Below are 17,564 nucleotides of genomic sequence, written 5' to 3'. Positions count from 1 at the left end.
GGTAGTGGTGCATGCCCTTTATCCCAGAACTAGAGAGGACTATAAGATGGGAGGAGACAGCTCTTAGGCTCATTCTCATTTCTGAGGTTTCCTGGAGGCAAGATCACCATTTGCTGACTGAGGTTGAGATAAGAGCCAGTGGCTGGTTGCTTTGCTTTTCTGGTCTTCAGGTTGTACCCCAATATCTGCCTCTGAGCTTTTATTATTTGTTTTTTGTTTTGTTTTGTTTTGAATTTTGTTTTTTGAGACAGAGTTTCTCTGTGGCTTTAGAGTCTATCCTGGAACTAGCTCTTGTAGACCAGGCTGGCCTCAAACTCACAGAGATTGGCCTGCCTCTGCCTCCCAAGTGCTGGGATTAAAGGCGTGTGCCACCACCGCCTGACTCAGAGCTTTTATTAATCGTGTTTCATCAATGAGCTGAAAGAGATCTGCTATACTACAGCAGATTATAGTGAAAGGTCCAAAAACCCTTTCATAGGGAGTTGCATATCAGATATATGTAATTCATAACAGTAGCAAAATTACAGTTATGAAGTAACAATAAGAATAATTTTATGGTTAGTGTCACCACAACATGAGGAACTGTACTGAAGGGTCACAGCATTAGGAAGGAAGCTAAGAACCACTGTGCTATAGTTATCCAAAATAGAGCTGGCAAACAGAAATACATTGTGAGTCATATACTTAAATTCCATTTCAGAGTAGCCTTGTTAAAAGGTAAAACATAACACTAAAACTATATTTTTATCTGTTCCTACAAAAATACAAGTATCAATAAATACTAGAATTATAAGGGAAATATCTCAAATTTTATATGAAAAAATTTAAAAAACACATGCATATATATCTTTTTTAATTATAGGGAAAATTGGAGAGCTAAGTTCTTATCTATGTAGATTTCAGAAAACTTACAAATAAGAAGGCAGATTCATTATCTAAATTATTGAAAACATGAAGGTTTTTTCCATTTATTGAAACAAGCACTGAATTTTTTTTTCATTTAAAGTTAAAATTGTTCAAAATGAATCTCCTCAGTTGCATTGGCCATGTTGCAAACGTCCAGTGGTCACATGTGGCTGGGAGAAAGAAAGCCCTGGGTAGCACAAATCTAGAAGCTGGGGCAGCCTGCGACTGAGGGAGGTCAGTTCACACGGGGCATGGTTTGCATCCTTGACCACTTACAGGGGACATTTTTGGCGTTAACCACATATTGTTTTCCACATAGAGTAGGACACCTCCGTAATTCATTCTCCCCAGAGGTAGAGAAGATGAGTGGTCTGGGAGCTTTAAATGAACAGTGCACTTCCCTCACAGGTCGGGTAAAAGCAGAATCTGGATATTTTATTTTTACAAGAATGGAACCAATTCTGAGACTCTGGGACTGTCTCCCCACAGACGCCATTCCTAGTCTGTAACAGTAGGGCCTACAGTGTTGCTGAAGGAGACCAGGTGATGCCTGAGAAAATGAAATCATTTCATGGAAACCTGCCTAGCGGAGGAAACCACAGCCTGATTCTGACCTATCAGTGTTAACTACGGTTCTTGGAACTAGTTTTATCTAAACTCCAGGAATATCCTACACTGCAAAATCAGACCCCAAACTACTTGGGTCTGTGTGGTCATCATGCTTTTGAAATGTGACTTGTGTAATTGAAGAGCAAAGGTTGTGTGTGTGTGCGTGTGTGTATTTTCTTTCATTATTTTTAAATATTTATATTTATATATATGGTTGTGTTGCTTGCACATATGTCTGTGTACCAAATGTGTGCCCTGTCCATAGAGGATCTGATCTCATGAAACTGAGTTATAACTGGTTGGTTGGGTTATGGGAACAGAACCCAGGTCTCTGGAAGAGCACCCATGCCCTTAACCCCTGAGCCTTCTCTCCAGCCCCAAGATCCATACTTTCAATTTAACTTAAAATTGATAGTTGGCTGGGTTACTGGAAAAATACATACATTTCTTGGAATAACTTGGGGATGTGGGTCTGCCTTTCCATCTGTAAATTTTATAAACTCCAAATGCTTCTTCATTCTATGTATCCCTAGAGGAGTGTATTTCAGAATTTCGAGCATGGTCCTCAGCACAGGTGAGATAGTGTGCTGTCTGCACTGGGGATCACAGTACAGGGGAGGAGCATTGCTCAGGAGACTTTAAGCAGGGTGGCTTATGGGGGTGGCGAGTTGGGGTAAGAGCTACTGCTGTGGCGCTGTGCATCAGGTGTACGGGAATTCTTGGTTTTCATGATACCAATACTGGCCGAGCAGAATAAGCCAATTCATTCTCACTCAAAAAAAAAAAAAAAGATGTGGCAATGTAGTCTCACTCTTAGCGATTGATGCTCACAAGCAAAGGTTCAATACTCCAGTGAGTTTTCACTCAGAATTTTTATTTATTATTAGCCCCTTTATTCCAGATAATAAGGAAATATGTTGTTAAAATGACACAATGGGGAAATGTTTAAGTCAACTTTCTCTACATTTGAGGATACCCTGGACATGTTGTCATTTCACCAATGGTGCTGATATTTCAATTTAAAAAGAGTCATTTAGCTTCTCTAGGATCACGTATTATAGGCTCAATGTCCTTTATTTATGGCTAGAAACCAAATATGAGTGAGTACATCCCCTGTTCCTCTTTTTGGGTCTGGCTCACCTCACTCAGGATAGTGCTTTCTATTTCCGTCCATTTGCCTGATTGCTCTTAGGGATGACGAGGGAGGGGGACTTGATCGGGGGAGGGGGAGGGAAATGGGAGGCGGTGGCGGGGAGAAGGCAGAAATCTTTAATAAATAAATAAAGAAAGAAAAATAAATAAATAAAAAGAGTCTTTTATCAATGTAAAAGATGTTCGTACCTTTTGAATAGTCCGCTGATCCTGGTCTGCGACCTCTTTCAGACATATAATTTCATCCTCTGTAAACAAAAGGAGAGAGAGGCCGACCATGAAATTACACACCTATGCCCCTGTATTCAAAGCGCCTGCTTTGGGGCAGGCCACGGAGGCACGGGCAGGTGTGGTGTTCACGAGTCCTAGCAGGACCGTGACCTTCACAAATGCCCTTGACATTCACAGCCTTCTTCCTGCTGTTAGGCTGGCCAGTCAGATAGGGAGTAAGAAGTAAATGTGGCTGAGGCTGGATGCTTTTCATCAGTATAGCAGTGGGCATTCTTTGCCGTTAGTTCCAGCCAATACAAAGTGCTTTAGCAGGTGGCTCTTTATGCTTTGCCAAGAAAGACCACAACCTGAGAAAGCATCATCACACCACATCAGAAGAGAAACGGCGTCACAGAGGCACGATGTCATCCTGTACCACAGGGCACCGTAATACGACTCATCTCGCCAATACTCACACCCGTGTTCTTAGTCTTTGCCCTGCTTTCACACTGTAGATTACCAGAACATCATACAGAAAACCACAAATATAATGGCTACAGTCAAATTTTAAAGGCACTTTACAGCAGTATGCTTCTGGTGACAAAATTGTAATTTTTATTGATGCTTATTGACTAAACAAAAGGGAATCTAAAGCGCCGAAGGAAAAATTTGCATTTATAATTTGGATCAAAAATTGAGTGTGAGTCCTAGCACTTTGTTCTGAGAGGCTGAGCTTGCTTCTCCACAAGTACACCCCAACATGTTCCCTTATGTGTGCTATAGTGAAGGAAAATGAGCACACGTCTCTTTACAGCACTTCTAAGCGAAGCAGAACAAACTGATTAGCACTTTTTTTTTCTGCTAAGGCTCATGTGTATTTCTGTTTGTTTTTTTTTTTGAAACAAACACTCTGAGTTCATTTACATGGCACGGCTCGGTCGCACAAACACAGATATATCCTATGCTCCAAGCAAGAGAAGCTATCTTAAGGAAAACAAAGACAGCTATCACACTGCTGTCTTCTAGGTGTAAGCAACTAAACACATGTCAGGGGAAAAGCCAAACACAACAGTTTGTGACGTGTCACGTTTTCCGTGGAAGCGCCGGAAGGGTTACCTAGTATTGAGTTTTCCTTCAGTCTCTTCTGCGCTTCCTCCTCCAGCATCGCAATCACCTGCAGCAGCCTCTCGTTCTCCATCTTGCATTCCATAAGTTCTTTTTCTGAGGTTGGCCTTGGAGAGCTGGCCTCCTTGCCTAGATTGTCCTGCAAAGACAGGGAATTCCATATTTCTACGCAGGGAACCAAGGGTTTAAATATGCAACTCTAAGGCAATGCGGATGCAGAGCCTCTATCATATAATTTTCTGAATTCTATTACACACTTATAATATGAATAGCAAAAAGGAAGGGGACTAAATAGAACAGGCTGGAAGAAAGGGCTCAGTACATTCTGTACAAAGACCCCAGCACATGGGGACACTTTATTGACAGGAATTATGCATATCATACTGTTTGTGTGCCCTCATCATTCAGGTCAATTTATTATGGAGGCTGTGTCCGGGGAGGCAGCTGGGGCCCCTCCACCCACACTTCCCTCTCAGGATCTGAAGTGTTATGCCCTGTAACTAGGCAGGCTGGGGAGACCGTGGATGGGCAGCGCCAGGGGGTGGCAAAGTGCAAGACTAAGGAGGGGGCTTGTTGCTTTGTGGCACTTCCCAGTGTCGGTGCTGCCAGTGTCACGAGGAACCCATCACATGTCAAGGGGTGACGTGTGCAGGCTGGGAGCCGCATGGAGCCCATCAGGCTCCCAGATATCCACACAGTTGGTTTTCTTCTGGGTGGAGGAGCCACCCAGAGGCAATTCATATTCTGAACATTAACGTGACTTTGCATGCCTGTCACAGGGGCTGTGCAGGCAGTTAACGCTATTGAAGACTAGGGTTTAAATCTCTATGCAAAGTGATTACCTTGTAAGAAGGTTTCAGGATAACTTACAACAAAAGACTTTAAAGTTATAGTTTTAGCAAAGCAAACTCATTTACATTTTTATTATGTGTGTCTTTTGTTTAAATCTTGCCATGTCCGTTATGACAGAGGCTTTTTCCTATGCAATGGAAGTTGATTTGGGGAGGGTACCCCTTTTTTTTTCTTCTTCCTCTTGTCTGTTTCAAAGCTATTGAAAACATCTGAATATACTCGCCTATGGTTGTCTACGTTTTATGGACACACTTTAAAAAATTAAGATGTCATGGATCACAGAGGCTGGTGCAGAATTTTATACTCCATTGCGGATCATGCAATTTAAAAATAACGGTTGCATTATTATGCTAAATAGGAAAACAATTCTACATGTCTTGCTTTGAAATTCCCATGGACTTGAAAATACTTTTGAGCTTCAAAGTAATCTTAGCTGAATTATGAGTCGTTCCTTTTACAGTAATTCCTTGATTGTAGATAAATAAGAATAGATAGACACTCAGAAACAAAGTGATTTTTCCAATGCACCGATTTTCTTCTAGGACTGTACTCTGACTTAGCTTTGAGAAACCAGAAAGTAAATAATTAAAATGTTTCTCCCTGTGATCATAATTTTTTAAAAGAAAAACAAGCATTGAAATATTTTATAGTACATTAACAAACCCTTTTAAATTAGTGATTTACTAATAGAATTATAATCTTATACATTGGACTTAATAGCATTTGAATATGCTGTTGAGTTTTATACTAAGCTTGGATATACAAATTACAAATCTTTGAGCTTTTGAATCTTTACTCTATTTAGGTTATCCCAGCATAATAATCACTAATTTTATTTATTGTCATTGGAACAGGCTAGTATTCTATAGCCCAGCCTGGCTATCCCAGTGAGATTTATTTAGTTACTTACACACTGATTTATGTGTATGAGTATTTTGCCTGCATGTATGTCTGTGCCGTGTGTCTACCTGGTGCTATTGGAGGTCAGAAGAGGATGCTGTATCCCTGAAACTGGAGTTACAGACAATTGTGAGCTGCCATATGGGTGCTGGGCATTGAATGCCGTCCTCAGGAAGAGTAACCAGTGCTCTTAACTACTGAGGCATCCCTTAAGTCCTTGCTCTTAAATTCTTCACCTTTCTAACTAGACTATCTAACCATAGTGCTCAGATCCTAACATGCAGAACTAAAGGAGTGCTAACTGGCCTAATGAACAGTTAAGAAACAGCATGGTTTTCTCAAAAAAATTAAGGGAGGCTCAGTATTTCTACGTCTCACACCGTTAAAGCTAAGACAGTTAGAGAATGTGTTTATGGTCTAAGGGATTTTATATATGTGTTGTATATATTGAACAACACCAGCTTGAATCTGTTTAAGTATGTATTTGACATGACACCTGGCAATTCAAGGCCATCCACAGAGGGTTACATGGATGCCTGTTATTGTCCGTAACCTAAGAACTATTTGAGCAAACCAGATGAAGATCAAAGTAAGAGAAGCTCCCAGGCAATATGTTTTCTGAGCCTCCGTGTGGGAAAGCGAGATCCAAGGAAAACCCACTAAAGTGAGGCACTCTTCCTCCATCCATCTGCAGCCCTGGTTCTCCAGAGGTGAGTCTTTAGCTCTGTCCCCACCATCTGTCAGCTGCAGGAACTGCAAGTAATTAACTATTCAGACACCCAGGGAAACGAGGACACTTCATTAGCAAAGGGAACAAAGCCTTAGTCCTGGCTGCTGCCTTCCTCTCTCACACTCAAGTGGCAAGTTTTGTGGTGATGTTCCTTCTGCCATCTGCCCCACATTGCTAGCTCTGGCTCTCTTTAACCATGAATTTCCTTAAAAAGAAACTGCATTCATAAAACAAGGTTGAGGAAGACGCAGATCACTAAAGGAAAGTTAGCTGGTTACTTATAGGTTCGGTATAAGCCAAGATCGTGTCGTCCACAATCATCCTGGAATTTTACATTCATGAAAGTACTTTCCCTTCTCTTGTTTTTCTTTCATTTTATGAAAATGAGGCCTTTAATTGGTGGGATAAATGCAGTTTCTCTTGTGAATATGCATAAGGTTCACAGTATGTCTGATTGCAGGTCTCAGAACTCCAAGCTGATACTGGAAAGAAGTGCTTTCCAAAGCAGGACGATGCAGAACCTTCCTTCTCTTGATGTACTCTTGCCCCAATGTGTAGGCATCATGTGTGAACGCTGGAGAGGTGGCATCTCAGGTTCCAGCCCAGACCTCCTATGATGGTCTGTATCTGAGCAATCTCTGCAGGTAATGCATATGAGCCAGGGTCTGAGAAGTTCTCTTCTGTGACATTAGCATCTCAATTCTGCAGACTCCATGGACGGCACTTGGACATCTTAATCTCTAGATGGCGGGAGTGGAGGGGAGCAGGACTGTGATGTGTGCTCTTGCTTCGTGACAGCCACACAGAAGAGCAGGTGCTTCCCAAATGAGTGACAGCCAGGAAAGTGGCACCCTAGGGCAGCGCAGCCCTGAAGAGTGGCCATCCGTGAAGGACACCTCCAATTCAGTGTGGTTAGCAACAAGCAGATCTGTTCATCAGTGGAGGGTGGGTGGTGGTGGCTGCACAGCTTGGCCACACTGGGGTAAGAGGGAGAAATGAAAAGCCCATCCAGTACGAGGACTCCAGCTGAAATTAAAGTCAGTGTGTGCTGTGCACAGGCGGGCGAGTGCACACACACACACACACACGCATGCATGGCACACACAGGCACACAGACATACTGCAATGGGGTAGCTTTCTTTACAGTTCTCAGGGAGATTGCTCAACAGACAGCATAGCAAACCAGAACACACAAATCTGCAGATAAGCCACACTGATTTCCTACAGAATAAAAACTGGAATGAAGTTGTTCTCAGGAAAACTGAGATCAAGGATGTCATTAGAAACCCAGGTTTCTGTAACTTGAAAATCCCTTTCTGCCTTCCACTGGCTGCAAATGTAACTTAGGCTCCTTGTTTACTGAACCTGTCCTTCTCTAGCCAATCCCATCAAATTCCTCTCAGAGCCAAGCCAGGAGAGACAGCATGACTGTTTATTAACATAAATAAGCTCCTGGTGTGATTTGATTATTAGACGAATCAATCAAGTCTTAAATAGACTAGGCAAAGCTAGTTTATTTCACATGTTTTCAAAAATACTCCTCGAATCTCTTGTTTGCTTAGGTAATATTATATCCTTCTGGAGTCTTTGATGGAGTTGAAGAATGGTTAGTTATCGTTTTCCTTAGTTATGATAAAAGATAAAATAGATATAAATATTGTAACTGTAATTCTTGCTTGATAACTGTTTTGCTATATGTAATCTTACTATGTTAAAGTGAGAGCCTTTCTTTTTGGTTTAAACAGAAAAAGGGAAAATGATGGAGGTGGATCTTGTATTAATCTGTTGCTTTCATTGGTTAATTAATAAAGAAACTGCCTAGGTCCATTTGATAGGCCAACCCTTAGGTGGGTGGAGTAAACAGAACAGAATTCTGTGAGAAAGAAGCTGAGTCAGTGAGTCGCCATGATTCTCCCACTCCAGATAGACGCAGGTTAAGATCTTTCCTGGTAAGCCAGCTCATGGTGCTACACAGAATATTAGAAATGGGTTAGATCAATATGTAAGAGCAAGCCAATAAGAGGCTAGAACTAATGGGTCAAGCAGTGTTTAAATGAAAAAAAAAATACTCCTCAAGATTTCCCCTGAATATTCATTCATTAGTAATGTTTGTACATGCAAATGGCGAGGACGGGGCATGAGTGCCACAGCATTTGTGTGGAGGGCAGACGACAACATTGTGGAGTCGTGGAGTCGTGTCTCTCACCTTAAAGCTCTAGGGATGGAACTGAGGCCATCAGATTTGTGCTACAGGCATTTCACCTGCTGAGCCATTTGTTGACCGTCCCCTTGGCATCCTCACCGTTTCTCTACGTTCTATGCTCCAAATGCAGTTACAGGTTAGCATTGAGAAATGTCTCAGAGGATTTCTGAGCCGCTAGAGGGGGCAGCTATCTATAATGAAACTTTAAATAGAAACCCAGTCAAAAGCTACAGGTGAGAACTACACAGCAAGAGTCGTAGGGAAGTCTGTTCCGAGGGAATTTAGTAATATGTTTTTCACAGGCTGCCTGCTATCCAACATCTCTGAAATCCACACTATAATTCTGAAATCTGAAACCCTTCCAGCTGTAGGTATTTTTGGACAAGGGAGACTCAATCTGGATTGGTGGCCAGTGTGTGTGTGTGTGTGTGTGTGTGTGTGTGTGTGCCTTCTAGCTTCACCTATTTATCCTTAGTCCTGCAACCCCCATTCAGTCATCTTCTTTGTCTTTAGAGAGTCATGAGAAAATTCTGTCCTGCTTCGGACTGCTCACTGCTGGGCTCCAGATGGTAGTGCTGAGCTGACGGGAGATGAGAATGAATTCGCCTTTCTCTTACATTCCTCCCAGACAGAACTTCAAGCTCTCCTTTCTGCTCTTCACATTGTGTTTGCTCTGACCCTGGGTCTAATCAGGAAGATGGTATCTGGCTCCTCTTGCTAGGGAGACCATCAGTAGGGAAGTTTGAGATTTTCCTTCTCGACATCTTGATTTAAAAGTCGTTAGGGCACTACCTGACAGGAGGAAAGGCGCAGTCCTACAGCACTATGGGGAGCATCCGGAAGACTTCTCCTCCAGGGCTTCCACTACATAAAGCCAGATCCTTGACTAGACCATGGAAAGGATTTCCAGAATGATCTAGTTTGCAGCAGAGTTGGAGTTCATTCAGAGAAAAAGAATTAACTTGCATTTAAGCATGAGGATTTTATTTATTTATTTATTTATTTGTTTATTTTATTAAAAAAATTTTCCGCCTCCTCCCCGCCTCCCATTTCCCTCTCCCTCCTCCCGCCCCTCTCCCCCTCCCCCCTAAGCATGAGGATTTTAACAGAAAGAAGCATCAGGGAAAAAGTAAGAAACACCCAAGTGAGAGGCATAGTTCAGTCACATGCAGTCATCGCAAAGAGGACTTTATGAATTCCTTATCTCCAAATGGTTGCTAAGGACTGTGAATGAGACCACAGGGTGGTTCTTGAGATGTGTTGAACAGAATTACAATTGAAAACTTAAAACTTCAGAAGGTAAGGTATCTTCACTGAATATGAGTTGGGTTTGTGAGACTCCCAGAGAGAAGAGAAAGATCACAAAGCTCAGATACTCACGGGCCTGACTGGTATTTTAGCAGGCTTAATGGAAATTACAATCTCCTTTCTTTAAAAAAAGGATTGTGTGTGTGTGTGTGTGTGTGTGTGTGTGTAGAAGTCAGAGACAATGGATCCCCTGGGCTGGAATTCTGAGTGGTTGTGAATGGCCCAGCATAGTTACTAGGCCCAGAACATGGGTCCTCTGGAAGAGCAACCAGAATTCTTAACCCCTGATCTATCCCTTCAGGCCCCAAAAGTGTCTATCAAGGACATTTATTGTTAGTAATGTTTATAATAAATAATGCTAAATTGTGTTAGAATTCTTGATTCTCAGCTAGCAAGAGCCTTCTGCTCAATTCCATAGTAACAGGCTCTTTGTCTTTCTCATACCCCCATAATTTCTCCTGTCTTTCCATCCTGCCTCAATTCTGTTCAATCCCAGTTGGCTTGTTGGAAGCCTCTGACTTGGGGAGATTGGTTTTGTCCCTTTTCAACCATCTTGACTACAGAAAGGATGGAAGGCTTAGAAATTACAATAAAAACTCACAGTGTTATTCTCTAGAACAGGATTTTTCTTGTCACTGGCAAGTGGGCAATTTCATTTCCATTATAAGTTAAAATTTGAAGACAATTATGGTGCCCCTCTTTATAATTACTATGTGATGTAGAAGGAAGGGTCTTTATCTATCTGCTGTTTCATTGGTTGATTAATAAAGAAAACTGTTTGGCCTGATAGGTCAGAACATAGGTAGGCAGGGAAAACAGAACAGAATGCTGGGAGGAAGTGAAGCAGACGCCATGCCACTCCTCTCCAGGGCAGACACAATGAAGCAAGCCACCAGGTCAGACATGCTGAATCTTTCTCGGTAAGACTGGTGCTACACAGATTACTGAATATGGGTTAGGCAAGATGTGAGAATTAGTCATTAAGAGGCTAGAACTAATGGGCCAAGCAGTGTTTAAAAGAAAATACAGTTTCCGTGTAATTATTTCGGGGCATAAGCTAGCTGGCGGCCAGGAGCCAGGCGGCAGGAATGCAGCCCGTAGCTCCTCACTACAACTATGGATTTTCTAGAATGTGCCATAGAGTAGTAAAGTGCTGGACTGGCTTAGATTGTAGAGTGAGTGCCAAGATACACCGAACCAACCCCTTTCATCTTTCTGTTTGAATGGATATGTGTGTGCACACGTGTTTACATCCTTCTGGATGGGTGTGTGTTTGTGTGCCTGTACACCTGTGTTGTAGAGGCCGAAGCCAGGAGATAGCATCAGCAGTCTTCCTCTTTGACTCTCTACCTTATTTGGGGGGGGGACAGAAACTCTCACTGGGCCTGGGGGCCACGATTTATCTAGACAGAGTGACCAGTAAGCCCTGAGGATTCTCTTGTCTCAGCCCCTGCCCACAGTGTCACCATGCCTGGCTTTTCTGTGGGTGCTGGAGCCTGAACCAGGGCCTCATGCTTGCAGTTCAGTCATCGCCTCAGTCCAGTTCTTATTCTTTTTTAACCCAGAATTATTGCTATCTACAATCCTATTTACATTAATTACTATTAACTATAATTTATTATAAAAATGAATTAAACTTACAACCTTTTTAACTCCACTCTCTTCATATTGTTCAAGTTCATTTCTTAAATCCTTAAGAATTTCTTCTTTCTCTTTCAGCTTTTTTGCTAGAAAGCTCATTCTGACGTTTGCTTCATCTTGCAGGGCAGCCTTTTCTTCTTCTATCTCAAAGAATTTCTGGAAGGCAAAGAGGAACATTAAAAATTTGATCAGAAATTGCTTCATTTTAATTTGATATCTTGTAAACCTATTTTATTTTTATAACATTCTTACATTTCTTTGAAAATAATTCTAAATTAAAGTACACAATAAAACAGTACAGTATCACATTATCTGATAAAACACAAAGCATGGTACATTGTTCTGATTTTATGTCATCCAAGTAAGAGTGAAGAAGAGGACGATGACTGATTAGGAGGCTTCCCACAAAATATACGTTTTCCACAGGCATCTCTCCCACAGCCACAAGACTGTGGTAGTCATTTGTCAAGACAAAGACCTACCCGGCTAGAAGGGTGCACAAGTCTGGCTGACCCCGAAGAGTGCTGTTTCGGGAGGGTGGGTCTATACCAAGTCGTAGGCTCAATAATGACAGTTTTCACAACAGTCATAAGTAGACCCATTGCACTGTGAACTCAGCCACAAACTTCCAGGTTTGGTCCCACCACAAACACAAGCTGCTAAAAAATCTAGAAGGAAGCAAGCCCACCCGCATTTCTGGTAGGTAGCAGGTCCACTTGTCTGTGACGCTTGCAGACCCTGAACTTGAAACCCATCTAATGCCTGTCTCAGCTCAGACCCTGAACTTGAAATCCATCTAATGCCTGTCTCAGTTCAGACCCTAAACTTGAAATCCATCTAATGCCTGTCTCAGCCGTGACTTGAGAGCAGTCTCACCTTCCCAGGACCTGAGCAGCAATCATGGTACTCCAGGCCCCTGAGTCATTGCTGTTAGCCACACAGCAAATCCCGAAACACCTTGGAACATCCCTGGTCATCATTTAACAGTGAGAGCCCACTAAGGGACCGCTGGGGAAGTATGTGCCTTCATGCCTTCAGGGGAAGGTCTACCGATTCATATCCCATTGCATGAGTAGCCCTGCAAGCCAATCCATCTCACCCAATACAGAAGCAGCCCTGTCCATCCAGAGACCCATCAGGAGACATGCTCACACGGGCCTCCTAAAGTAAACCTGAAAGCATTAGTTCAGTTTCCTATTCCAGGGGCACCCCATAACCCAGCTTCAGCCCCACAAAAGCCATGATCCAGAAGTACCTCTGAATCCCCAGCATCTGGCAGAATACGGTTCATCATTGTCCCTGGTACATGTCTGGAGTGTTCAAACAAAACTATTCAAAGTAACTATAGCTACAATAAGTAGTTAATGAATAAATAATTTTAAAAAATGTAAAGAGTGACATCAATAGCATAAAATATTGGATGAATGAAAATATTAAAGTGTTCAGGGTTGTATGTCATTGAAATTAAGTGACTATTAGCTTAAAATTATCCCTTCCTCCTTCCCTGTCTCCTTGTCTCCCTCCTTCTCTGTCTCCTTCCCCCAGCTTTTTGACACAGAGTTTTCTATGTGGCACCTGTTGGCCTAGAACTCATGATCTCCCTACTCCAGCCTATGGGTGCTGGCATGGCCACCACGCCTGGAAACGGGAGCTTTTAACTACGAGGTATCTTATACACGCTTCTTGTCAACCACAGGTGAAATTTTTAAAAAATCTTCTGGTAGGTACACAAAGACAACAAGAAAACAAAGCAAAGCATAGGACTTCAAAGAAGGCAACAAATTGGAAGTGGTAAGAAAGGGGAAGGGGAGCAAAAGAATCACAAACTCGGACAACAGACAGAATGGCCCCAGCAAGCCCTTCCCTTCAGCAGCGACTTCAGCTATGGGCGAATGGAAGTTTCTAACCAAAGGTAGAGCCGTGGAAGAATGGAAGAGAAACAACGTGCAACAATGTATTTCCTATAAAGACCCACTTTAGCCTAAAGGACACACACGGCCTGAAATCTTAAGGTAACACAAGATTTTCCCTGTGATTCCTAACCTAGAGAGAAGGAGGACAACTATACTAATATCAGACAAGACAAATTTGGACCCAGTTGTTTTCACGAGAGACAGAGGTCACTGCCTAATAATGAATCAATTTATGTAAAGGATGCAACAATCACTGAAATATACAAAATAGATATTAACAATTTAAGAAAGAAGTAGCAATATGATAATTATAAGGGGATTTTGCTAACCCATTAATTTTTTTGTCACCACTTGGGGTTGAACCTAGAACTTTATACATGCTAACTAGCACTCCACCATTGAGCTACTCCCCCAGGCTAATATTCCACTTTTAATGATAGATAAAACATAAAAGTTCAGTAAGAAAATGGTAGATTTGAATACATGAGAAATAGAAAAGAAGAAAAACATGTGAACATTTCAGGGTGGTGGTAATAACCTGAGGTGTTTAGAGGAAGGCAAATGACCTCAAATAGCTTGGTACTGTCCGAGAATGAAGTCTGGATAAATTATAGAATGACAGACATGGGGAGAGGTGGTGATCTTCTGTCTCACACCAAGGAGCTTAGATCATCCTACATATATGAAACACTACTTAACCAATGGGATTAGTGACCTTTTGGATTAACAACAACAACAAGAACAAAAACCCAAAGCAACTACATCAGCAAGCCAGGAGCTCATCCTCACTGAGTCTCCTTGGAAGAGATTCTCTTCTCTTGACGAGGCGAGGAAACCCCTGAAGGTAGAACCACTGCATTCGAGGTGTAGTGAAATCTTCTAAAACTGAATTGTGCTGCTGATTGCACACCACTGTTAAGTTGTACTATGCTATGTAAACTGCATTTAATAAAGCTGCTAAGTGACTTCACTGTACCAACATTTTCAATATACACTAGGAATAAGTCATAAAAATGTGACAGAAAAGATTACATCTTTTGAAGAAATAAACTATTACACTTAGGGAAAGCTTGGCTACATAAAATATCTATAACTTATGTAAGTAACATTATAAAAAATTTTTGAAATATAGAAAACAGAAATGAATCACATTATTATTTGGGGAAATTGAATGCTATAAATGATAAAACCTCCCCCACAATTTATGAATAATTTCTGACCTTGAACAAGCTTTAAAAAACATGCAAACAGGGAAGTTTTGTTGAGGATGAAATAATCCTCCAAATTATTTTAGTTTATTTGAAAGAATAAAACATGCTAAGAAAATCATAAAGAAGGATAGAATAAAAATAAAACTTGCTATACACTTGCCTAGTCATAAGGCCCTGGATTCCATCCCCAGCAAAACACACAGACACAAAATATTAATTCAAAAAGTGCTAAAATTCTACAATTCAGAGTAAATAGATCCTTTCATTTGTTCATTTGAGATAGTATCTCATTAAGTAGTCCTGTTTGGCCTGCATGGCTTCAAACTCACAGAGACTGATTAATCCCAAGTCTGGGATCAAAGGCTCATGCCAGCACACTAGACTAGCCTTTTTTTCCCTTCCTTCCTTCCTTCCTTCCTTCCTTCCTTCCTTCCTTCCTTCTTTTTTTTTGATAATTTTCATATAGGGCCACAAAATATTCAGACAGACTTGAAGTGAATCTAAAGCTATCAAGAAAGAAAAGATCAGATATCAAGGGGAAAAGAAGCTATCCAGTAAATGGCATTCTAAAGTGACACTTATCAGCTTGAAGGCTGGTGGTGGCCTTCTCTCTCTGTTTTATAGGTTTTATAAACACCTAAGTCCTGGTATTAAAATTCCATTTGAAATACTGACAGTAGCTTCATTTTTTTTTATCAGAAGTATAGATTAAGCAATACTTTTCTTAAAAATGAAACATAGAAATGATATTACTTTTTAAAGCTTTCTTTTTGGAAGTAAAAACAGTATAATGTCTCACACAAATACTTGAAAGTTAAGTAAGTTTAAGAGCCACACTCCAGAGCGGGGAGAAGTAACTCCATCCTTAACTCGTCTTTAGGGGGCAGCAGAGAGCCAGTTATGTTTGTCCTCTGCTCTATATTAAAAAAAAAAAAAAAAAAAAAAAAAAAACCACAGCCCTGTGGCTGTTGTATTTCCCAGGTTCAACTGTTCTCTTATGATTAATCCTGAGCAAAGCAGGTGACCAGGATTAGCAAGGCTTGTGAGGTCATAAGTCAAATCAAAGCTAACAAGTCTGAGTGAAGATTCAAATAATGGCTTTAATTTAACCTAACAGAGACAAATGTTTTAATCCAACAAGGCAAGCAACCGCACTAGTGCGGGCTTGGTTAAAAATTCTGCACTAGCATATGCTTATGAAAACTTGGCAAAGGGCAGAATTTAGCCATTTCCGCTTCTGCTCCCAGAAATAGAAATTGTACATGTGAGGAGTGACACCCATTACTCTGCCGTATTTTTGAACATTTGAAGTCTATGAAAACCAGTACTGCAGGAATTATTGAAGAATGACTGATGATTACAACCTGTTCTAATAAACCATAGATTTCTCAATTACTCTTGCACTGTAAACAAAGATTCTGGAGAATTCGTTGTGTGTCTGCGGGGGGTGCAGCAGGTGTACAGAGGTCCCAGGCAGTTGTCCCAGAAGGACATCCTGTGGTTTACTCTGTTCTGCTTTTTTGCTTTGACACAGTCTCTCACTGAACCTGGTGGTCCACAAGCCTCAACAATCCCCCTGCCTCCACTCCCATCTGCTGGGGTTACTCTGGACTTTCCCCAGGAGGGCTGGCAATCCCAATCAGATTCCTAGACACGTAGTCTTAGTCATTACACTATCTGTCAAGCCCTAGAGATGAATGCTGCTAAGTTAGCTTCTAGCTCACTATAGGCCATAGAGAAAATACAACCATGTCTTTGTCATAGCGGCCTATTAAAGATGGAACAGACAGCACAGGGCAGGGCCAGACTCTTGCTGTCGGAAACAGCCATCTTGCACTCTGCACCTTCTCCCCCCACGGCTGGAGTTAGAACCTGTCTGGAAAGCGGCTGTAGGAATAGACCAAAGAAGGGCAGAGGCAGGGAGCATCCTAAGAAATCTTCTCCCATGTTCACACATCTGGGTAGTCTAAAACATTTCTGCTGAGAAAGACATTATAGTCTACACAGACCCGTAGAATCTCACAGAAGCAAATGCAAGTGTTCTCGGAAGAAAGCTCCCACTATCCTGGGGGCTCAAAGAACTCAAAAGGGCATGAATTCATAGACAAGAATTTAAAACTTAAAAGCAAATGTCATCTCACGAGGGAGGGCTAGTACTTGTGAGAGACAATTACCAGAACCTCAAAAACAGAAGGTGTGTAAAATATGAAGCACACACTATAAGTGTACGTAAATGTACTAATGCGTGTTTAAAGGTAATGTGGGCACTGGAGAGACAGCTCCATAAGAATTGTACAAGCATGAGGACCTGACAGACCCCAGCACCCAGTAAAAGCCGGGCATATTGCGTGCATCTGTTACCCAGTGCTGAGGCATAGACAGGTGGATTTCCAGGACATGCTAGTCAGCCCACAGAGCTGTAAAAGGGCAATTCCAGGGTCAGTGAGATCCTGGGTTGAGATCCTGTCTCAACTGGTTAAGCAGAGGATGACAAAAGTAGAACTCTTAACATCCTTCTCTGACCTCTGCATGGGCACACACACTCATGTTTACATACATACATACATACATACATACACACAAAATATGTAGATAAAAATTAGGAAGAGTTAAAATAACTTTCAAGTATGTCTGTTTGTTTTTGATGGAATTTTTTTTTTTTTTTTTTTTTTGGTTTTGGTTTTTCGATACAGGGTTTTGAGCCTGTCCTGGAACTAGCTCTTGTAGACCAGGCTGGCCTTGAACTCACAGAGATCCGCCTGCCTCTGCCTCCCAAGTGCTGGGATTAAAGGCGTGCGCCACCA

At 41.6% G+C, this 17,564-nt stretch overlaps 1 protein-coding gene across 1 annotated transcript in view; it reads right to left on the bottom strand.

Annotated features, from left to right (window-relative positions):
- C13H10orf67 (chromosome 13 C10orf67 homolog) overlaps positions 1–17,564 on the bottom strand; it is a 94,888-nt gene that overhangs the window by 57,287 nt on the left and 20,037 nt on the right. Inside the window, exons 5-7 of the mRNA XM_057788010.1 lie at positions 11,637–11,792; positions 3,994–4,141; positions 2,857–2,915 (exon numbers count right to left, since the gene is read on the bottom strand). Coding sequence (XP_057643993.1) covers positions 2,857–2,915; positions 3,994–4,141; positions 11,637–11,792 — 363 coding nt within the window. The remainder of the gene's footprint in view (positions 1–2,856; positions 2,916–3,993; positions 4,142–11,636; positions 11,793–17,564) is intronic.

The sequence above is a fragment of the Chionomys nivalis genome, chromosome 13, assembly GCF_950005125.1.
Source record: "Chionomys nivalis chromosome 13, mChiNiv1.1, whole genome shotgun sequence".
NCBI classification, from domain to species: Eukaryota; Metazoa; Chordata; class Mammalia; order Rodentia; family Cricetidae; genus Chionomys; species Chionomys nivalis.
The sequence above is the reverse complement of the archived record's forward strand: the minus strand, read 5'-3'. Positions and strand labels throughout refer to the sequence as shown.